The following is a 25,757-nucleotide window of genomic DNA, read 5'->3' as shown; positions in this document are numbered from 1 at the left end:
AGTTTCAAAAATATATAATATTATCAGCGTATGAAGTATCACGTTATCGTGAAACAGAATCGATCTAATTTTCATTTATGCAGCAATGTGAATGGCTTCTTCGTCGATTCCATATGTATTTCGTTTATTTCTTAATAATATAATTATACTATATTATAACTATATTCTCAGATTATAGAAAATGATAACGAATAAAATTTACAAACAGTTTATAATCTTATAATATTTGTCATTGTCATATTTTTCCCATATTTTGCATGTTTACTTTTATTAAATCATTATTCTGTACTGTTTCGATTATCATATAGAATTTCGTTTGCAGTATAAACACATTGCAGTACAATTTAAAAAATGGATATTTTGTACTTTGGCGTGACTATCTGCATTCATCTATAATCTACATGCGTTTATGTATTATAACTCTGCGTTTGTGTATCGTTTAATTTATACAAATTCGGTAATTTATTGCCTCTATTTTCTCTATCTGAACCAGGTAACGAGTAATAGCAAATAATGGCAGTAGGTAATGTCTCTTGAAACATTCTTATCAACGATATTTTCTGATCTTCCTTCTTCTGTTTTATTTAATTTTCTAATGAAAAATTACCTACCTAGAATATCTTGAATCAAAGTCAAGCTATGCTAAGATTTACATAATTTTTTATAAACGCTTATCTGTTCAACAATTTTTCCAGTATTTTACCAAAATGATGAATCAAGCAATGTTCAATTACAATAGTTAGAAGGAATAATAAAGACTAGAAATTATTTATATTTTAATTATGTCTTATTATGTTTTAATATTTATTTATGTTTAAATATGTGTTACTACAAATTATATATATTAATTATAAAACGAATATTATCCAGTCAATAATTTGATATCGGCCAGAAAAACAGCATCAAAACTCGTAATAAGCGGCCCCGAAAATGACTTTATTTCGCCATATAATTTTTACGTCTCTCTTCAGCGTACGAATTTATATTTTTACACGTATTACTATACACGCAAGCGAAACAACTGAAACCAAACAAACGTATAAATCTCGATTCCAATTGTGAAACTTAAAAATGTTTAATCGCCTCAATAATCTCGTATTATTAACATTTTAATAACTGACCACCTGAGCAACTTCCTTACAAAAGAATTTCGTTACATGTAAGACGCGATCTATACCTTCGCTGTCATGGTTCATCACCAATCAAAAACTCTAAGATCCTTTATAGATGCACCTTGGTATGTTACCAACGAAACAATACATAGCTACCTTAAGATACCTACAGTTAAAGAAGAAATATCCAAATTCAGTAACAGGAATTAACATAGGAATTAACAACCACCAAAACCCACTAGTTACTCAATTACTTGACACGACGGATGAGATCCGCAAGCTAAAAAGACATTACCCTCTAGATTTAAACATTAGATTCAGCTAGAATCAAACATAATAACATACTTATTATTCATGTTACTTATTATTACTATTATTATTCTTATTATTATTATTAGAACTTATTATTCACGTTATAGTATCTCTCCAGAATAATTTACTTATAATTCTCAATGAGAATTGATTGTAAACTACTTCCAAATTAAAAAAAAAAATGGTTCATCCAAATCGTTTTTCCTGGAAGCTCTTCAACCACAGCTCTCGTACGGAGTCGAATTCGTACCTTCGATTACCATTTAGCTATGACTCACTTGCGAGAGGGGATCGTCGGTGTAGGTGGCAATCGAGTCGAGAGAGAAAGGGACGGAAAACGAAGGGCAGGAAGGCGGAAGAAGGGGAGGAAGGAAGTAAAGAAGAGGCTCCGAACGAATAACCTGTGCAACATGTAAGAAATATCGCGTTACAGTCCAACAGTAAGATTTCATGTCAGTACCCTCGTTAATGACATTGCTATGCCTCTCGAAACGACAATCTGGTTCGTTCACCCCCTCGTCCTGTTATCGATATCGCGTTATCATCCGACATCGATACCCCGTCGTCAGCCTGATTTCGTGGTAACATCGACCCATCTATCGATCGTTCACCGGGGCCACCCTGACGCGACGATGGAATGAATGTATGCATACATGAAGGAGATATACTATACATATATCGCGTTAGACAGGATTTCCCGGAGTAGTTCGGTTGTATTTTTCTTCTCACGTCGACGATCACGTAACGAGAAAGTTCTGATTTCGTGGCAATAGCGATTATCGCGAACGAGCCGGCACGTAGAGAACTATGGGGAATAATTATTTCCACACAGACTTGACCGTGTTCTCGACATTTAGCCGTTCAACACTGTGTAGAAGTGGCATTTACTCCATCCTTTAATGTCGCGATTTATTTTTCCTTCTGTTCAGAGATTTTTGTATCCTCAGCTCATTTTATCAACGTTAATCATTTTGTAGTTCTTATCAGCGTACTCACGTGCGATTTTAATTGCTTATGAATTAACTATTTCAAGCAATTATTATTTATTTATAATCAATTATTATCAAGCAATTAACTATTTTAAGCAATTGGTATGCTCCGCTCGGTTACAATTTTCTGCCTACCGTGTTTTGTCGAGTTGTTTCAAGTCCCCGGTGTTTTTTTGCTTTTTAAGTACAGTTACAGTGGCTGCGACGACTATTTATACACCGTGATTAATTAATGGGATCCAAATGTATTAAATTTCCTATCATTTAATAGTAAATACCTTCATACGGCTACTAAAATTTGATATTATAAAACTGAAATATTTATACGCACGTGTGTACACACAAACTGGTCGAAAAATGCCTCCTTAAGAAATGAAAGGTTACGTGCGAATACTTTTTGTAATCCCTATATATTTTATAGACTGTTATCAAAAAAGAAGGATGTTTCGAAGAAAATGATAAAATTTCCATTTTATTCAGTTTCGAAAAATAGTAATTAGGATATTTTGACACAATGATTTTTAAGATTTGACACAATGTCTCGCGAACGATATTTTTCAACTCGCCGTAAATGTAAATATTGTTGGCAAAAATTACTCTACCTCGGGATGGTTATTTTCCAAATTGCAACAAAATGCGAGATAAGAAAAGAGATACAACGTAAAGGAAATTCAAAATGCCACGAAATTTTCATTCTCAGGATGAAATTCTTACAATCAGACAAGGTTCGAACGAACGAAAGAAGGGGAATAGAGAATCTCTCGCACGGTACGACGATCATGGTCAACGATTCTTCTCCCACGCGGCTTCGTGTCACGAAACATCACTCTATCGAGATACAAAATCGTTTCAAGTCCCCGACCACGCGGTCCATTATCATACATTATTACCGGCGGCTCGAAGAGCTCGCAGGACGCTTGGTATGCGTGCGCGCTTATCACGAGATAATCCGCCAATCTTCTAATCTTCTTCATTTGAATCGCGGCGCAGAAACGGAACACATTATTATCGTTTATATTCCGGGTCAAGGGTGACGCGTCTACTCGGCCGCCTCCTTTCTTCCTTCGGCATGAAGCGAAGGTAAACGCGAGTTAGAGCACGCGGAGGAGGCGGAAGATCGTCCTGAGTCGCCTGCGTCTTCGTCATCTTTGCACGCCAACGTCGACGTGGGAGGAGAACGAAAAGTCAACCGTAACTAACTAACACACGTTCTTTCGAACGGATGTTGAAATATGTTTCTCCCGTTGAAGCTTCGAATATTCTATGTTAATGGTAACGCGAAATTGTTACAATCTTGAACAGGAAATTAATTCGATAACTTCTTGGTTATATCACTTTTTTAATAACCGATATTTTGAAGATTATATTTTTTAAAAGTATTTGCTCGGCAGAAAAACGAACAAATTAGAAAAAAAATAGTGCAGCCACTTTCTGACAGATGTTGGAGCTTCGAAAATATAGGTCGATAGTAACGCGAAATTAGTAAAATCTTCATGTTGTTTCTTGACTAATTCCTCATTCGCATTAACTTCCTCCAAATGACCTGATCCATAGAAATTTATTGCGTCGATTGCATAAAAAAACGCGGGTGAAACTTACGTGCAAATATCGATCGAGTTGCAGCCGGTATCGAAAATATTGAAGAGGAAACGGGTGTCAGAGAGAAATGACAGGATCTCATTTTCGTGGTGGATAGCTGGTCTTCTGTAGAAGGGAAAAAACAGGTCACCATTTATCGTTCTCGAGCCATTACTCGTCGTTTGGTTGGTGTAATTGCCGTTGCAAAAGTACACGCGGTATATTTCTTTGCTCTACTTTGACTTAACTGAAACTAATGCGTCATAAAGTGGAAAAAATTTGGTCAAATACGATTCTCTCCTCTCGTCGATGACTCTATTCGGGCGATTTTATTGTATCGCATCGGAATAAGTACAAAAAGTTCTTGATAGTAAAATTCAGGAAATACATTAGGTTGATAAGAAATTAATGTCAGTTTTCAAACTATTTTCAAAACCACAGATCTCGTCTCGACTCAGAATAAACTTTTCCAATCAAAATAATATCCATCGCAATGTATACATTTTTGCCAACAAGAAATAAGTCTTCTAATTGCATTAACGTAAAATTCCGGTGTGCTAGAATTGATGAATCTTCAGCAACAGCTTGGTTAGCGAAGAAGAGCTTTGTAGAGTAAGTAATGGTCGCTGTGTTCGAAAAAAATGGTCGTCGGTTGTCGATAGGTTCTGTCCATCTCGAAGTCAGTAATTTGAGAGTAATTTGAGCAAAGTGAGTAATAATAACAAATTAATGGTAAAAACAAAAGTATAGTTAGAAGCATGTAGAAGGACATCTGCACTGTAAAATGATATTGTAAAATAAAGAGAATGAAACGAATTATTAGCTTGATACTAAGCGTTAAAGTTTAAAAACTCGAAAACCGACGCTAATTTCTTAACAACATAATTACAAGCTATAAGCTGTAATAATAAGCTATAATAATAAGCAAACAGATATCTATGTAATAAATTTATATTGTAAAAATACAAAAAATCTGAATCAGTTCAAAATTCTAAATTTGGAACTAACTTATATGTAATGTAAGTTAATATTGAAAAAGGGAAGTTTGATGTTAAGTACATCCATAATACATTTTTTATGTATCGTATATGAAAACCATAAGGGAAAACAGGGTACTTCATTCTCGAGATGTAAGAAGAAGAAGTTAGTTAAGAACAGGTTATTTATAAAAGAGATGTATATAAACACTCAGCTCTAAGTGATTCATTCATAAAACAAGATAATTACAACAAAGTTCCATTAAGAATAGAATTTATTTAACACCAGCGATATCATACCTCAAATTGGATATGGTTCAAAGCAATTCCGAATTTGTAATATAAATTTAAACTTACTGTTGTATTATTAACCAAATTTAGACTCAACACTGTTTTAAGAAGTCACTTTGAAATAGAAAATTATTAATTATTCGGCTATTTGAAAATCTGTATGAAAAATCTTTCGTTTGTAATTTAAATAATTAAGATCATTTTAATTTTAAGGATTTCTAATAAAATATTCTTTTTGTGTATTTCTTACTACATATTAGAAAGAAGATGAAGGCTTTATTTCAAATTTCGATATCGTTCTTGTTAAATATTACAATTTTATTAAGTAATTGCTCTCTCTCTCTCTCTCTCTCTTTCTTAGACATTGTCCTCTCCTAACAAATAGCACACCCTTCGAATTAGTTCTTGCAGATATTTTAGAATTGCGCGATTTTTAAATGCCTCACTTTCCAAACAAATCAACGCGACGATTTGCAACTTGTATTCACAAAACTTGGAGCAGATTTATTTGACAGAAGGTGAACCCAATTATAGAAACATAATTATTTCCATCTGCTTCGCAACATATACCTGGCAATAACAATGTTGCTTTTATGATGCGTCATAAAAGCGGTGTGCTTATTGCGTTCAACCAAAGGAAACTGCCACACTTCATTTCAATATCATGCAATACTTTTCATTCCGAGTAAATTAGCATATACACATATCCCGACTGTTAAACGTCGTTTAGCACTTAAGCAATGTCCCTGGATTGTAACATCAGCTTTTCCGTTTGATCAAACTATAGCCTATTCCAATTATCATCTTAGACGTTACCTTGGATGTAAAGTCTAAGCGACTTTAAATATCTTTATTAGTTTGGACTCGATTCCCTGGTTTTAACTCTAATAATTCTTAAACACCTTCACTTTCAACACTCTTCACTATTCTACGCGATAATCACCCGTAAAGATAAGAACATTACGAAACAAGAAATGATAGCAAATTATCTATCTGTTACGACAATTGAGAAAGTTGAAAAGTCGAATAAAATTGATGTACGTATAAGATGAGACGAGATCAAGTTTGTAATTGGATTGTAAATATTCTGTAAATGTAAATTAAAAGATTAATAGGAATAGTAGTAAAATCTTATTTTACTATATATACTAATCTTATTTTATGTTGTTACGAACGAACATCCTACAAATTTAAATTAAAGTACTGTCTGTAAAATTTATTACATTTCATAAAACAAACATCTTCTTGTAACGTTTCTTGTAAAGTTTCAAATGTTGATTTGGCAGTATGGAAAAATATTAATCCATCCAATAGGTAAAATTTAAATCTTTATACTGTTTTATTTGTCGGTCGACTATTCTACTCATATAGTTATCAAAACTAGGAATAGAGATTTCCTTTTTAAATCCAGCATTCGACAAATTATTCTAAATGGTGAACAATATTATAAGCGCACATTTTGTTTGTCAAAATAATTATTTTTGAGAAAAAGACAATTTAATTCCGTACAAACTCAGTAAACTCCATAGATTCATGTAGAAACTTTCTGACGTGTAAACTACGTGAACATTGAGCATAGAAGGTCACTGAAAAGTATATCGAACCATATTGCTTAGTTATTCATCACATCTCTTATTACTTTTCTCTGTGTTTGCTCCATCTTATCGCTGTTTTAAAGATATAGTGAAAGCAAATTCGCATGTTTCAGTTTGGTATATCAAGTAACAGTCAGATCGCATTCAAAACTATAACAGGAGTCATTTATGACGTTACTTTCGAGGAATTCGCTTTCATCGGTTAATTATTTTTGAATATAGAATAACTAAAGTATATGATATTTAGTTACTTGTTGGCCATTACTGAATCATCTCTTCTACGTTATTGAAATAACTAATACATTTTATAATATTTTATTCCAAGAAACCTATATTTGATATAAAATAAATATTATTATCTCTATTGCAGATAATAAACTAATATCAAATAGAAAATTATAGATTTTATTATCTTGTGGTAACATTTTCTTTTTGTTTTACATTTTATTTCATTTTCACATTTTCTCACCATTATTGAATTATGAATTCAGTTTCACAAAGATTTTATTTATTAGAAGCTATCGAGGGTATAACATAGAATATACAGTTACAATTCTGATTTTTCTATAATAGTCAATTTCTCCAATTATTTTTTTCTTATCTGAAAAATTTCTTTCTCCTGTTTACTTTTGTGTATTCTTACATAACAATTTCAACATAGCCATTGACATTGCAACGAAATTGCAATGTTCCGCCAAAATCAGAAGTGTAGTATCTTCCCCACCAATGTTTCATTTGAAAGCAATTTGTAACAACATTTTCACCTTCTGGTATCATACGATAAAACTCAATCGTTCGTATCGTGAACCTAAAAGGAAGATTGTTGCGAGATTAATCCGTGATACAGAACGAACAAAACATCGTGTGGAAGGCAAAATTACAAGTCGACTATTAAAAAGCAAACGAACACTAGGATTACGGTGCTGTGCAATATCGACGAAAGGCTGAGAAAGAAGGGTAAAGGACAGAAGGACGAGAGATAGCACGAAAGATAAAAAGAAAATCGGCGAAGATGAGGAGAGCGACGTTTGCACGCCCACGCGTGCCGTCTTAATTACGCCCAGGCCTGGCGGCTGGTTTTACGATTATGCCGGTTCGAGAAGCTCGACCGCCGGCTTACTTCCTTTTATAGTCAGCGTTAAAAAGTAATTAGGACGAAAAACCGTGGAGAAGTACGTTGGCAGATACGAACGATAACCTTAATGACGATCGTGTATGCAAACGTCCGCGTATACGAAAGCGTTGCTTCGAGATAAACGCGCGCAACACCGGCCACATGGAAATTGTGAGGCTGATATTGGCGGCGATAACTCTTTTCCATCGGGGCCGTCCCCGGCGTTCCTTTCAAACGGCCGCGTTAACGTCGGCCTCGTGACGGATGAACGATTTCGTGGCGAACACGAGGCAGCCGTAATTTCCGGAAAATAAGGGACCCGCGTGCAACACATCCACCCACGAGAAATGTAAAAATCCCGGTGAAACGGCGGAATTTTTCGAATTGGACGAACGTGGGGAAAAGTTAATTGCGGCTTCCTGTCCGCGCCGGATCGACGAATGCGAAATTTTACCCTGTTATTGAGAAAAATGAAGTACCCGCTGCGAAAGCGGGGACGAAACTTCGCACATGATAAATATATTCATTTCTCATCGCGGAGGGGTTCAATCTATTCCAGCAGTAATTTTTCACCGGCTTTTTGCGAATTCAACTGTCCGTGGCTTTGGCCGTTTTTATTACAACCAAAAACGGGACTTCAATGACGAATAGAAAATGCTTGAAATGAAAAACGTTTGACCTTTCGAAAAACAACGGATGTGAACTCTGTACTTTGGTTCTCTCGCTGTTTTTTTTTTAACGGAATAAACGCAAAGTGGCGGAAAATTATATACTTGTACTTGATCAATTTAACAACTACATATTTTATTCCATTGTCCTTTATGAATTCTTTCCCTCTTTCAGTTCATATTCTGTGCTTTTTCGAGTAATTAACTTGTTCAGTCAGATAATTCGATATCCGATAAAGCGTGTAATTTTCAATAATTTTAACAAGTTATGTATATTCGTGCATCGGATAAGAACACCTATTCTTTAGAAGCACAACATTTCATTTATTTTCAACAATTTTATATTCACTGTGCAGAATTTCCTTTTCAATTAATTCAATTATTTCCGAATTTATTGCTTTTTCTTCTTCCATACTTTCGTAATTAATTTACCATATGTTTCTCTTATAATATTCGTACAGTTGTCTGTACTACCATTGGATCGGTAGCCAAAATTAGGTCACAGAGAAATATATTTCATTATATATGTGATAATTTGCAAATGTAAGAACCTATCGATAACCCCATTACATAACACACGATGCGATCTCATTCTCTATGTACGAGGACATCGTTTCAAGAAAAACACCCTCTTCCACGTTGCAATATCATCTGTGGAGACGCGATAGAGGAAAGTCGTAGCGCATCAAGGGCACTGGCGATAAAATAAAACTTTATTCGAGGGACGTTCGGTCCCATGGTTTTTAGTAAAACGATGAACGGATGCGGATGGAGGATAAAGAAACTAAAGAAACGACGGCGATGTGTTTCAGGTGAGAAAAGTGTGCGGCCGTTCGGAACTACAGCCATCGAATCAAGGGACCGTTACGGATGCAGCTGCAACTGAGAAGTCGACGTCAACCGGGCTGGAGATGCACGCAGCTGCGCCGACTACCACGCATCGAACATTACCGACGCAGTTGCACACGCAGCTGGGTAATTTCTTGGCCAGTGTCGTCAGGTCTCGGACCTTCTATGGCACTCTGGCCGACACGATCTGCGAAGAGTATCCGGACAAACGATGTTGGAATGGCGAACGCATCGGAGAGTGAGTACATTTGCCATTTTATTACCGCGTCTTCAACCAGACGCCGCGCCACGCTGCATAGTGTGTTAAAACCACCATCTAACCAGGAAAATGTCATAACTTTGTTTATCTAACTTTTGTTTTTCTTCGATTTTCTAAATTCTCAGGGATCCCCGGTTAGAATATTATTTTCCTATAAAACTGACATCAGGCATTAATAGTCTTTGTTGCCTGAAACAATTGCGACTAACGTTTTGTCGTTTGTAAAAGGTAACGTTTAAAATAAACCTATGGAAAAAGATTACGTATCTAAGTTCCATAGTAAAAAAGATTACGCAAAGACGACATTTCCGAGAAACCTAAAAGATAAATAACTTTAAAGAACATGCACTAAAGAATACGTGTAACTTGGTTCTTTAGGTAAAATTGTATGGATCGATACGAATTGGTTAAAATTTCACTGCTACTTTACAATGGCGAGAGATTTCGTTTCTTAGTTTCTTCAAACATCAAGCGCACTATTTTGTCAGCTTTTTAATCTTGAAATTCACGAACGCTACAAATACTCTGCATACGAACATCGCTTGTTTATTTCAATTGCTATCCTATACCGTATCTGCGGGTTATTATTATGGGCTGTAAAAGAGAAATAAATAAAAGAATTAATATATGTACATAGTAACTTGAATAGTTAAGCGCTGCATGATGTTAGTTTGCACGGCGTCCCATGACTTTTGCGCGGTCAGACGACCATTTTAGCTTTAATACACTGTACACTGGCGAGATCCGTAAATTGTTAACAAAGGACACGCCTCTGCCGCGACTCAGGCTTGAAGTTTATGGGTTCACCAGTGAAACCATTAAAATCATATTTGAATCAGTACTCGCACGATTTTACGAGCCGCGAAGCTTTTATTGTCGTTGATTCTCCGTGAAACGGCTGGATATTCGTGACTGAACGATATTAGGTTCCATTTTTTAGAAGTATGGTTTTGCAAGGTATAAGTAGGTACATAGTTTATTGACACACAAAAAGAACAGTAATAGTGAGTTTAAAAGCATGAAATGGTGGAATTTGAAAAAGTATTATTATAGCTTTTGAATTTGCTTGATAATTCTTCTTTATCTTTAGAGCTGTGATACTTGGAATTTGTCAATTTTCTATAGATTTTGCCACAAATATTATTCAATTCCCTAATGCGCTAATTTTGATTAAATCTTATAAAAGAAAAGGAAGCAAATAACACTGAAAATTAGTTATGATATATATTCTTTGTAAGATATGTATATTAAAATACTTCAGTTTAGGATATCATAGGTTCAATTCATGACGATTAACGAATAAAATTGAAAATCTTCGTAAAGATATAATAGAAATGATAAAAAAAATATCTGACTTGTTAAATTTAGCTATTGGTTAACTGTCATTGATTAATTTTTTAAATTCGAATTTCACATTCTTTTTTCAAAATCTCTATGTTTGATTAATCTTACCTGAGATACTACTATTTTGAAAATTTAATAAACTTCAAACATATCGGTAATTAGAAACATCAAGACACAGCTGTGACTTTGTCAATCGTATTACTAATACGGTGTTCCATCTCGTTCATCACTCTTTTAAGTGTAATTTCGGGAAGCTCGATATTAAAAAACAAACTAAATATTAAATTTTTTACAACATAACAGTACTTGTACGAACAGTTTTCTAACAATTTTAAACAAGCCATTGGAGAAAAGCCATTTCTGCTAAACGAAATCGTACTAGAAACGTTTTATTTCATTGATCATCTCGAATTGTACGATACGCGCAACAATAACACTGTCTACTGTCAAGTAAAATAAAAATTGATTGGTCCGATTGCACTTGCATTCGCGGCAAACAGGTGCACGACTGTGAACGATTGTGTTAGTAAATGGTTTGGGCCCGGAAAGGATTGGTAAGGAAGCGTGTGTTGGCTGAGAGTATGCGTGGAACATGTTCGTCAATGATCGAGTCATCGTTGAGAAACGATTTCCAAGCACGTACACGGTTCTCCTCTTCGCCCCTTTACTCTATTCTCGGTTTCTCTCTCGATCCTCTCTCTATCAGTGGCGCGCCGATATACGGTTTTAGACCCGCGATAGAATCAGCTTCGTAGACACATCAGGCAAAAATGAGCTGCGTCAGAAGTGCAGAGAGGAGAAGCGACGACATTTGCATCTCGTGACCAGACTTCAGATTTTAAACGACCTTTTCTCGACTGTTCCTTCCTAGTTTCCCCGGGACAACGAAGCCGATTCATAGTATCGACTAAGCCTTTAAACCTAACTCTCTAGCTGGAATGCTAATCTTTAAATCGAGTTTGTCCAGTTCTACTTCTTTTTACGTTTACGCGACAGTCTTTCTTTCTCTGTACAATGTTTCATTCCTCTCTCTATCCTGACTTTCCTTTCCGAGGGTTGGAATTTGTATAAGGGTGGATAAGGTCAAGTCCAACAGCTATTATGCATACCGGAGAGTAGCTCTATCCGGTCTTTAACATGTAGGAATTTTCAAATAACATTAAGACCCATATGGATTTACAACGCGTGGGTCATAGGATTACGAGGCTGCATAAAGTTGAACCTTAAAATAGCGCAAAGGTTCAAAGATAAAACGCTACGAACAATCGCCTGTTCACCATCGTACGAAATATCTATATCAACATACATATTTATCGAGATCTAGGAATAGAGGAAATTAAAGACGAAGTTACTACTAAATATGCCATAAATCATAACTAAAGCCGCGTATTCACCGAAGCGACAATGAGGACCTTTTCGTTGATGTTCCGTGTATCTTGGAAAAGTCGCCGTTTGTTACCGAATGTTTCTCCAAGTTTCTTCGTGTTTCTGTTGCCGGAAACAAATGTCGTCGCATGTTCCTTGTTCTCATCCGGAACAGTAAAGATCAAAGAAAAATAGGAAATACGCGACAATGCGTAGCAGCAGAAACTAAGGTTCCTTCTGTGTATGTTTATTGCTAGTAGATACAGCAACAAGATACGACGAAAAGTTGCTCATTGTTTCTTCAGTGAGTATAAAGCCTTATATTACTGTGTAAGTTTTCTCGTTCAGAGTATACCTTCCACAAACGTCGACATTGTGACATTTTTTTTTTTATACGAAATCTTGGATTCATCATTAAAAAGAGAGACTTACAATATTTTTTACGATCTCAAAAGTATTTAATCTTCACTGTCTACACTTCTAATACCTAAAAAATGAAAATTTATTAATCTCAAATTTGTCATTTGTCATAGGTCAAAAGCCTATCGTATCGTCTGTAAATTTCAGAAGCACAGTTTATATCGACTATTATGTCGATTGTAATATCGATGTCTTACTTACATGAGCAAAGAAGCAGACAGAATCTATGCAGCAATAGTTAGTATCAAATTATTATAAAGTATTAGTATAATAATTAGTAATAATAAATAAATAATTATTAATATAAAGGTCTGAAGACAAAAGGTCCTACGAGATAAGTAGAAAAATTCTGTAAATTATTTACTCACAAATTGTTTACTGTTTTTGATTTTAGAAAACTAGAATCCAATGTTATTTTTGTAATTTTCCATTCTCAGGCCTTATAATGCTCCCTTGACAGTTTTGATGTTCTTCTAACACAGGGACAGTTCATTTTCGGTTTTTACACTTTTCGGTTTTACACGGAAATTTAGAGACGAAAATTTGAGTCTCGATTTGAATTAAAATTTGTAAATAAATTCTGCTATTAATTGCATACTGACTTTGAAACTTAGAAGCAAATATTCTACATAGAATTTAAGTAAATTTTTAATCTAATAAAAAATAAAATATCGCATTATAAATGGCATTTGATTATATATTATGTTCAGATCAGAACTTAATCCTTTTAGAATAACCTCACTTTAAAAAGAATTCTTGTCGTCGCTTCAAATTAAATTACCGCAGCGAGATTATCCAGAAAGTTTGTAAAGTAACTTCATTTAATCAAATTTAGTACCTTCAATAGTCGCTATAAGAAAGTTTATAAAATTTCATGCTTCTTGAAGAAAGAATTCATCGTAACTTATTTTAAACTAATTTAAACAAATTATGAAAGAAAGAGGAAAATAAATGAGAAATAGATAATAAACGTAGCCTCATAACATATTTTTGAATAAATCAGTCTCTGCTTTTATATCGTTAAAATAATTTTAACCCAGCAGCCTACACAGTTTAATTTATACAATTTACCAGAATATCAACTTTTTCTGATCATGTGTATCGTACGCGTAAGGAAATATATTCCTAAAAGAATAAATAAAAAGCAAAAAAGGAAATTAAAAAAGAAGAAATTTTGATGTATCATGTCAAAGTCATTTAGAGGAACACCAATCCGGATATCACGAGTGACAAGCATGAATATCAAACATGTGCAAATTCGGAACAGGAAGCTGTCAACCGAATGCAGAGAGAAGCGTGAGAGAAGAGGAGAAACTGCTACAATGTTTCACCATCGACAAAGCAAGTTTTTTGTTGTGCTCCGGTATACGTTGCACCCAAGAATAAAACGAAATTACAACAGAAAAGAAAGAGTAAAAAAAAATTGGGGTGGGGGAGAAAAAAGGAGGCGAGGGAAGTAATGTGAGCGCATTTTAATGTAACGTTTCAATTAATATGCGGGCGAAAAGGAAACGTGAACGGAATAATAACCGTGGGAACTGATGCGTAAAAAATTTGTCAAATCCGGCACACCTCGTAACCGTGTATGTAACGCGAGTCGTGCATATTCGTGAGGGGTCCACAGCAACTGCATGCAAATTCTCCTGTGATTAATGTAAATCATTCGAACCAATGGTTTTATTTCGAATATTAATACGCGAGATAGCGTGGTCGTGTGGTCAGCGCCGCAATAAAAATTAATATTGTTATTATTCTGTGATTGTAACGAATGCAACGAATACATCGAACGCGTTGTAAAATAGCGATATCAAAGATTTTCGATATATTTAGTTTCAATGAATTATTCATCGTCGCGATGTTCGTGACTCGTGAGTCCGCATGTGAAATCATAATCGAGAAACCGGGCCCTAATTACCGAATGATACGGTAGATATCATTGAAATTAATTTTGAAATTAAATTTGTAATCGCAATGAAAAATATTATGGAACAACGGCATTTTGCCAACTATAATTTGTCAGAAGAAATATCACGCATTCTAACGTGTCAATTAATACAATTTAATCAGTTTGAAGAGCATTAGTTTGACGTTTTCAAATGGCATTCTTAAACAATCTCGTACGAAACGAGGCAAAAATCCATAAAATTATTTTACACTGAAGTATTTCATTTAACTACATGCACATCCATATGTCAAAAGCTTCCAAGTTTCGTAATGAAAATTAAGTATTTATGACGTATGTGTACTCGCTTGTCAGTAATGCAGAATTTCTTAAAAACAGTTTCGTACGTGTCATCTTTATTTCCCTGTGCTTGCGTGGACTATTGCCAATGTTAACACTTGATGCACGACAAACTGTTACATGTTTGAGCGCTGCATTTTCAAAATCGGAGACTCAAACGTTAAAACGCTGCAAGCCAACATAATATTGACACTCAACTGTCAGAGATAAACATAAATAGCACAGTTGTTGAAAGAAAACGTTAGATTTCGTTCTCGGGTCCGAAATACTTGCTCCTGTCACGTGTAATAAAATTGTGCGAGAAAAACGAGGAACATGAAACGAAAATCGAAACATTTACAACTACAATGTAGAAAGTTTTGTAGCGGAGGAAAACCGCTCTGACAACTGACCAGCAAAGAAAGAGTGGCTCAGCAGCGAAGATAAATAAATAAAGAGAAACGTTTATCACGTACGCTTCGTATCTGTTAGAACTTCCAATACAAGCACTGCAATTAACGAGGTGAAATAAAAAGGCAAATGTGGACTGCTTTATTTTAAACGTGTTTAATGAACGAGTAAAAAAAGATTCGAAAGCTGAGTTGAAAACGGGACGTGACCGTTATTTGTTTATTAAACAAGGACATTTGGAATGCAATGACTCACATTGCGTGCGATTTCTTATTGTGCGATGTACTTAATACTTACTGAAATATCGCGAGAGGGAAACCTAAGCGAACTGGAAGCTAAATATAAGAGCTCCGTCACATGAACGTTTTTGTTACAAATGTTTTAACGGACGCGATGTCGAATTTTGACGGACATTGTGACTGCGGTTACAGCCCATTTTATCATCCATGCTTATAATTCGGACACTTATCATATATGCATGTTATACAAAACGTTTTCAGGTGTCATTTTCATCGACACGCGATTATTATGATTATAGCATATAAAATGCATGTAAAATTTACAAATCGTCTTTTTGCAAACATACACTTAATAAAAAATTAATATAGAGCATAGGGCATGAATAGCTATCTTAGAAATACGATAATTAATCTTGAAGGTGGTCTCATTAAATATGAAAGATTATCAATATAATGAGTACTTGATTGTTTCAATTGTGTGATTTTGTGATGTGTATGTTTCCATAATACACATAGTGTATTAAAACAAAATTCCTACAAGCAAAGAACAGGTTTCAAATATTTTCACGAATCACTGTATGAACTGGTAGAAAGATATAGAAGCAGGAATTTTGAGTTTTACCGTGTTAGAATTTTATTAGAAGGTGCATTTTATTACACACTATTATCGAAAAACTGGAAGAGTATACATTTTTATTCTGAAATTGAATACCATGGCAGAAATGAGCACATATTAATTAATCTTGTTATAAATAATCTCTAAAGTCTTTTTTTAAAACGTATCCAATTTTCTGTTTCCTGAAAAACCTGAAGAACTTGGATGTGCAAATTAAATCGATAAATCAATAAGAGAAATCGATTAACAAAAACTATCCTGTAAAATTATTAAAATTGTTCGAAATATAAGAGAGCAAATTAAGAAATTGCTTAAGATATTGAATGAAGAAATTTGTAAATGCATAAAATATTTACCAAAGATCACAATGACGAGCTCTGCTGAATTCAAATATTTATATTGTTACATATGATAGTTGCAAATAGTCGTTCGTCACATTATAGGTACTGGCAAGATTTGAGAAAAATTTGGCAACCCGTGTAACGGTTACAAAAGATTTATTTTTGTTAATTGCAAAATGCAAAGAGATTACGAACGCAGTAACATAAATCTTAATAAACACTTTTATTGATCGTTATTCTTATTTTTAATTTTCTTCATTAAACGTTCCTATTTGTTTCTACATTTTTTGTCTCACCACTTTTATTTTAAACTTGAGAACTTGTCACGTTATTCACTTCAACGTAAGGTCGAAGTCGAAATACAATTATAATAGATAGAATTATAATGTATTTTCCAAATATAAATGAGAAACAATCGTTGTATCACCGATAAAATTTCTTGATCGTTTCTACGTTAATTATTAATTTGGCAACATCGATTTTCTAAAAAATACAAATTTTATTTAAAAAATAAACCTTTAAATTCAAAATAAAACATATGTATTTAATGTGTATAAATGATATACGTTTTCAATCACATGTTACGTTATATAATATCGCGATATCATTAACATATAGATACTCACATTCTATAAATATTCGATCGTTTTTACGATCTATTGTGCATATTTTAACGGGAACGAAAAAGAGAAATGAAATATTTATTACGGTGTTGACATCATATTTCAGATAATGAAAAGTTGAATGAACGTCTGCTACTGGGGTAAATCCCGTTTAATATTTACGATACATATAAATAATACGATAAAATTGTCTATTGTATAGAGAGCATTAAGACCGACAACAGTAAATTCATATTCATATATATATGAATAAAAGTCGCATTTTTGTTATTCACATTACTCGTGAGTCTGTCTTAAACATTTAAACGAAAGTTGCATATAGCTTTTTTTTATTTGATTAAAAAGAAGTCCCGCTCATTAGCATAAAGATAGAACTATATAGGTGGATCCATTTAAATCGACACACTCGAATTTCTTCGAAACTGTTGACGATACTAAAAGATGCGTCAGACAAAAATTGAATGGTTTCAGGGGGCACATTATCCGATGTAAGTTTTCCCCATGAGGACGTTTAGAGAACCTACGAAGATCAACTTGGCTTTTTTTTTTAATGGAATCATATATTTTTTTAATGCAGTAGTATGTTATCACAAGCAGTACGTATGTATATCACTTCTGACGTAAATACTATTAGGTTATCTAATACATTACGATGTTCTTTCAAAGACGTTTGTTCCTTTTATCAAAACATTTTGATACGTGTATTTTACATTATTTAGCGATCACTTATGAACAATATTTCCCAAATATCAAAACGATTAAACAATTCGTTTTATCATTAATAGTACAATAAATCTGTAATATCGCAAACCAGAACGAAACTGAATAATTTCTGCTGTGTCATAAAAGAAGTCTATAATTTTATATGCATTGTAATAAACAATTTTTATATTAAACAGTCATAATGTTCGGTTTTCTTTCATCGTTATCATTAAATGGTTCAATTATAATTACTCGTCACTGCAACTAACATAAGTGATATTTTTGTATTATTCCCCAAAATATAACACTGACAGGTGAACGAATTTATTACACGATTTAATCAGAATGATCTTTAAGATATTATAGATACCTTTTTAATTCTTAATTATCTTTAAGTATACAGACTATACAAATTGAGCAAATTTTAGATGAGTATGTACTCTCGCAGTACGTGTCTTGATAAAGCAGTTGTAAATTCTAAACCAGTACCCAGAGGATACATTTCGTATTTTAACGAATCGCAGTAGCGTACTGGCGTCGTTTTACATCTACGCGGAAAGCGACTCAAATTGTTAAATCATGCAAATGTATTCGGTCGGAGTAGTGAAATTACAGACGACTACATTGGATCAGCCAAAAAAAGGTTAATCTACTTACGGAACTTTTTTACCTACCGATATGTTCCATGGTTTTTGATTAGTAATTACGAACTCTGTAAAAATTGAAGACGTCTAATAACCGCTTAACAAAAAGAAAATTCATTTTATTATGTACTTTTATTCAGAAATTAGATACATATTATAAAAAAAATGAATCTCCTATATATATATATATATATATATATATATATATTATTTTGCATATTTTTTGGTTTTTTCCAATTAGCATTATCTATCATATTGATATCTTTTGAAGATACACACAAGTTATAGGTAGAATTCTGCTAAATAAACAATCCTTATGATTTTGCAAGCAACGAATTAAATTGCTAATAAGTTGTATATCATTATGACCTGATATATTATGTATATCAAATAAAGCAATCAATTGACGTGAAATTTGTATTAGTATTCTATTATCAATCTTGTTGCTACTGTGAATTTGGAACTTGGTACTAATTTAATTATGCAAGAAGCGAATTGGAAACTGTCATGTTGTAGATTATACAGATTTCTGTTACGCAAGTAATTTTTCCAATTGCCTATTCTTACGACGAGTAAAATAATCGTCTGTAATTTATAAAGTTCATTTATACCTCGTTTTATTACCAAGCTTGTTACCACCAAGTTCAAGAGAATTTACTTCACTGGCAATTGAAAATTCGCAACTCATAGGATTTCAATAATAATTTTAATTCAATCGTGCGAAAAATCGAGAGAGCCCTGATCTGTCATTATAATTTCCAAAGTTTGATTTCTACCAAGTGTACGAGCCATTCGTTGAAACTATATCCCGTACCCACATCTCCGTGAAAATAACGCGATAATCTATTTTCTCCTTGAGGAAAGTTCACGTTCCCCTCGATATACCTCCTTGTCAGCCAGCAAAGAGCCAGCAGGAACAAAATCGATTTAAGAGTTCATAAGAACATAACGTAAAATGCAATGACGAGAGAGGAAAGCAGGGGTGTGAAAAGGAGAGAAAATGGAAGAGAGAAGCAATAGACTGAAGGAGCAACGAGAAGGTTGGAGAAGCGAAAAATAGCACGGGGAACGTTGCAACATTGTGACCTCGTAGCCGAGGCGTTTGGCCACGTTCGTGGCGAACGCATCAGGCCGCATCGCGTTGCTTCGTCCCTGTTAGTTCCTTTGGTCCGGTTTCGTTCCTCTTTCCGTACGTACGGATGATTATATACACGTGTATGCATTGCATATGTAACACACAGAAAGAGAAAAGTAGGCGACGTCGTCGCGTCCTGGCGCCCGTTTGCTCTCGTTGCCAGACTCTTTGGCGGCTTGGCGTCCCACAGGCTACTCCGATTTTCTCTCTCTCGCATCTCCCGTTCCGTACCGTTCTCCCACCACTAGTTTGTTATTTCTTATCGCCTCTAACTGCAACGTCCGCGACGCCGCGTCGCGTTTTAACTCTCTGTTTGTTCTTCTCTTCGCTGTTCGTTCTTTCCCACACACGCGATGTCTCGCGATCACCACCATCGAAGAGAGGATGGTCGTTCGATGGACAGTCCTTCGGTCTTCGTTCGATTCCCGCGATCATTTGTCATCGCGATACACGTTGGGGGATAACATCGATCCACCACGTGCGTTCCTTTCGTCCACAAGGGCGAAGGGTAAAGTTTAATTCGCGATGCTATCACGATACGCGATTACCTTCCTCGTTGATCGTACACGCACTCCGACTATGTTACCCTCGCGTCAACCTCGTTATTACGCTATTAACGTTGGCATTCCTTTTGTGGATTGTTTGATCGTCCCTGGGAATCGTTCAGCCCGATTTTGATATTTGCTTGTTTGAGGATGACGCGATACCCGCATGGTACTTGCAAATGTCAACTGCATAGAAGCTTTTTACGGGGAAAATTACGTTATATGTATAGTGTGTTGCCGTAGCTGTTGTCTCACCGAAAAAGGTCCTATGTCTTGTAATTACTTGGTATTTTGCAACAGCTATTCGTTATACATATTTGATATTTGGTACAAAATTCTAGTAAATACACACCACATATTTCTTTTTCCAGTTATGTACGTACCCTAAGCAAGTTTCCAGGCAATGATAAGATAAAAAATCATATACAAAATTATCAGTTGCTGCTATGGTTAATAACGTATGATAAATGAAAGAATATTTAATCATAATATGGAACCTTATCATTTACTTATCATTATATTACTAAACTTATCTGCACTCGCATTAAAATATTAAACTTCCTGACATTACATCCACAGATGAGACCTGTACTAGTTCGAAAGATACACCGGCCTGTAGAAAATACGTGCTAATAATGGCATGCACGATGCAGCCTTCAAGATTCCTAGTTCCGTAGCTCACTGCGTGGCCACCTATTTTGCGCATCTTATTGCTCTATTTGCTCACTTTCGTTGACCTCGTTGCCAGACTGTCTGATCCATCGTCCTACATACTGTAGTTATTGATGACCTTTTTTCGCCTGTGTTACTATTGCGTCAAATCCTGACCTCCGCAATGCAGTTTCCCTTATTTGTCTTTCATTATTCATGTCCATCTACATCGATAAGTCGCCACTGTAAGATTTTTGTGTCGTTCATAATTCTCGTGTTTCTTATAAGAGAAACTTGATAAGATGCGTTGCTTAATTATTAGAATTCTTAATTAATAAAAAGTAACCGGCCGTTGGTTATTGAACTCTTTCGTTCCTAAATTATTTTTAGTTACGAATACATATTTCTCTAAGATTCTATTACTTGGTAAATAAGCACAGCGTAGAACTACAAATGAAATAAAATTCATTTAATTATTCTTATACGAAATTGTAATTCCGGTGTGAATAGTATTTAATTTCATAATTATAAACATGCACGCGAGTATTGTAGGGACGAACAGCTTAACACGTTAATTAATTTTTATTTATGACCTGTTTACTTGAATTGAAGAACAACATACGCAATTTGAATTTCTCTAAGTATATTGAGAATTAATATACTTGAATCGTTCGAGGGAAATATTCTGCACACATATCATAAATTACTCGTTCTATTTACTTTTCGTTACTCATCAAAGTACAGGTGCATTATGCAAACAATCGTAATACGAATTTTCCAGTTGAAATTTCCTTGCAGAGATTAATCCGTGTGACAACGTGTCGCGTCGCCTTGCAATAAAATAAATATAATCAATGGAATTAATTTTATCGACCGGCTTCCCGTAAGAAGAAACTAGTCACCGCGCCTACAGAACTTTTCCGTCCTATCTTCTTGCTTCGTCCACGTTTTGCTCTTCACGCCCCTTTTCCACAGTCTATTTCACCGTTTGCTTTTATCCGCTCTCTCATCTTCAGCACCATTACTCATCCTCACTTTCTGAATCTTTCCCATTAAAAACCTGTACATACGGCGCCCAGTCGACACGTATATCCTTGCTGCCTCGTTTTCTTGTCGCCGGTTCTTCCATGGACTTTCCAGCCCCTTACGCCCGATTATAAGAACGACATTGTAAGTCTTTAATTGAAGCCAGATCGGACGGAGGATTTAATGGGACCGTGCATCTTAACGATATAACTTTCGCCCAATCAAAATGTTGGCAATCGAACGAACCTGCCGGTTAACATTTTTTTATGCAAATCACCAACCACGCCAATGGTACGTCGATTATCGATAATAATTGTCGTTGGCGCCAAACTATATCGTACTTAAGTATCAAACCTATCTAAGTGATTTGCATCAAACGAGATCTACAACTTCCTTTAACATTTTATAAATAACTTCCTCAAAAGCTAATGGTGGCGAACCGATCAGTCCCATGCTAAGCGCAGATCGAACTTTTCTTATTCGTTTTGTATCATTTATACCTGAAAAATGATACGCGGATAGCGATTCTTGTAATGTTCGACAGTCTTGCTTGGTTTAACCCGATAGCGTATAATCGATTGGTTTATTCTTCGTTTTGCAAGAAATTTCATTTAGGAGATAGTATTATGTAAAATCGTTTGGAAATCTAATTACGTACGGTAAATGATGGCTCGTAATATCTATAACGAATTCTGAGAACAGGAAATTTGCGATAGATTGATGTAATTTGCGAGGAGTGGTTTTTTAAACGACTTCGACGTAGTATTTCTCTTTTTATTTCTTCTGATGCTTTTACTGCATCGTCCAATGTTATAATAAATGCTGTAACTATTTTTAAAATTTTCATATTTATACTTACGCGTAATTCTTTAAACGTTTGAAGCAATTTTATGCTTTCTGCATTGTAGAAACGTTTCTCACTTCCTGTACGCATAAAGCAATGACGGCAATGATAAAATACTATTAATAATGCAACATTCATAATGATATATTTATTATCGCTATTGTAAATGAATAATTTGTTGAAACGATACTCTTGTACTTAACACACATGACTGATGCAACACATTAACAAGAAAAAATATGTTCTCAGATGTTTGCAGAAAATTTTCATACTTATCAGACTGCTTAATTAAATATTTCGTATGTTCCATACAAATAGTAATTGTATCAAATAAATATCAAATATAATTTTCTATTTTTTACAAGTTACTTAAATTAAAAATAAATCATTATTTTCAATATATTTATTTGTTTACATTTTTATCTAATTTTCTAATGTAATTTCCAAAATCTTTCCAAATCTGATAGTGGATAAAGAAAGATAACCGCAAACATTTTAGGTATTGATCGAAAACGCAGCTACTAGCTGAGAATCAATAAGCATAGCTTTAACATAGCTGGGCACAATTCAAAAACATTAAAAGAGAGAACTATGCAAAGGTTTTTTAGAAGTTCATATTTTCTCTTTCAGCTGCAGCTTTTTTCAGTTGTCGTATAATAATGTATACGGTAAAATATTGTAAAAGTTTAAAACACTTTTTCAATGCAAAGCACTTCAATTATGTATATATCCGATATCATTCAATAGAGCAATAACATTAAAAATATAAATGTAAAAATATTTATAACTTTTATACCTTTTTTATATAGCCTTCCCAATAAATTCAATTATTATACAGCTCTTTATTTAATTTAGTAATTATTCGATTGTTATAAAATGCACTGAATTTATAGACCAAGACAACTTACTTTTGTTAAATTCCTAATATTAAAAGAATTATTGAACCTCATGAATGCTCGGTAAATCTATCAAAAATCTATGAAATAAGATCTATGAATCTACGAAAAAGACTGAATCTATGATTTACTCAAAATTATTTATTTTCAACTAATAGATAAACAGATTGTATGCAAAATGTTCATTAAAGATGTAGTTCATCTCTCAATATATAATTAAATAAATTTCTTCGATCTTTCAAACAGTTTTTTACTTACTGTTTCAATTTCTTTAATTTTGTACACCGAATATCATGTTTTTTAAATGACACTTACCATACATGTATATGAGTAAAGAAAAATTTTCGATAATTCGGAAATAAATAATCCCTAATCTTATCATATTTATACAATTTTTGAACCAATCTTTCTTGTATATCTTCTTTATACTTATTATCGAGCAGTAACATTGCATTTAATCAACAATTTTCCATACGTTTATCTTTATAAGCCAAGTTACAAACGGTTACTATTATCAAAAAAAAAAAATCAATTCTTTTGTGCTATGTACATGTAAAGCCAGTATTTAGTTTTAAGGGATAAGTTAATTTCCATTTCACGGAAAGCATTGTGTACGAGTGGAAATTTACATGATAAGCGAATGCTTGGAACGGATACACCTTTATGTATCATACGAAAGAGGAGTGAAATGTGAAAAATGGCGCGTCAAAATTCTTTTCATTTCTCTCGCAAAATTTACGGCTTATTTTTCACGCTGACGTATTTTGATGTCAACAACTCGCGGGGCGTCGCGTCCCTGAATATCTTTTTCCATCTCTAAACTGTTAGTAATAAAATGATAAAAGCACTTCCAATATATTCTTTTAGTTTCACTTATATCTCTAAGTATCTTTTTTTTTTGGTATTATTACGATTATTGCATTTCTTCCCAAAGTTAAACACTTTTTTGGCGATAGAAAAATACGATTGGATGGAAAGTGACTCGAAAACCGCAACATGGTTAATAATGAGACAAATAATATAAATGATTGGCGGAATTGATAGAAGCACCGATGAAAATTTCATTTTGCAATTTTCAATGTTTCACTTTTTTATGCAATATTTTTATGCAATCAAAGTAATTTTAACAATAGTTCATAGCAAATTGATATTTATTTACAATAATTTATACATATATGATATACTAATATAAATTTTTATTAACTACAGCCCATTTTATGCTTAAATAGATTTATACGGAAAAAGTGTTCCTACAAATAATTAATTAATACGCACCTATATCTAAAACTAAAGAGATTAAATGTTTATTGTTGGAATGTTAAAAAATACACGACGCAGATCGACAGTTATCAACTTATTTACAACTATTTCTATTTCTCTAAACATATGACCATAACATGCATATTTCTTATATTTTTTAAATGAATCAGGCAAAACTGTATTTTTCTAAAAAAACCAGTTGATATGCATCTTGGTAATTTATATAGTTGAGTATGTGGAAACATATGCATAGAAACATTGACATCGACTATCTATATCCTTGAATTATTGCACTGTTACTAAAATAAAAGAAGGAATCAAAACTGTTCCGGAAAAGGAAGGGAAAAAAGAATAGCACGCGAAATGGAAACGTACACTGCCTATACGTTGTGTTTCAGGCAACAACTTTCTTTTATTCGTTCACATAAATATACGAACATTCCGAAGCGTGTCACGCATTTCTGCGAGAACATATTCTCGGACCATACATCCTGACATCAGTATCAGCTGACACGGTCCTCAGTTTCCCTTCCTCCTTTTCTTCTTTTTCCTCCTTTATCCTTTTCGAGTTTCACGATCTTCCTCTCTATCCCTTTCTTTCTCCCTTCTTTATCGCTGTTCAATCTCGTTCCACGATACCTTTCTTTGCTATATAAGAAGCGTCCCACATTTCGATTCGTTCCATAAATCCTTATAGCCACACCGTCCGTCCCAGAGATTATGTTCGAAT

At 34.1% G+C, this 25,757-nt stretch overlaps 1 protein-coding gene across 1 annotated transcript in view; it reads left to right on the top strand.

Annotated features, from left to right (window-relative positions):
* LOC117239738 (division abnormally delayed protein) overlaps positions 1-25,757 on the top strand; it is a 242,725-nt gene that overhangs the window by 163,959 nt on the left and 53,009 nt on the right. Inside the window, exon 5 of the mRNA XM_033505559.1 lies at positions 9,449-9,723. Within this exon, the coding sequence (XP_033361450.1) occupies positions 9,449-9,723 (275 nt within the window). The remainder of the gene's footprint in view (positions 1-9,448; positions 9,724-25,757) is intronic.

Source organism: Bombus vosnesenskii, unplaced genomic scaffold (genome assembly GCF_011952255.1).
Source record: "Bombus vosnesenskii isolate JDL3184/JDL3185 unplaced genomic scaffold, Bvos_JDL3184-5_v1.1 scf7180000014105, whole genome shotgun sequence".
Taxonomy (NCBI): Eukaryota; Metazoa; Arthropoda; class Insecta; order Hymenoptera; family Apidae; genus Bombus; species Bombus vosnesenskii.
The sequence above is the reverse complement of the archived record's forward strand: the minus strand, read 5'-3'. Positions and strand labels throughout refer to the sequence as shown.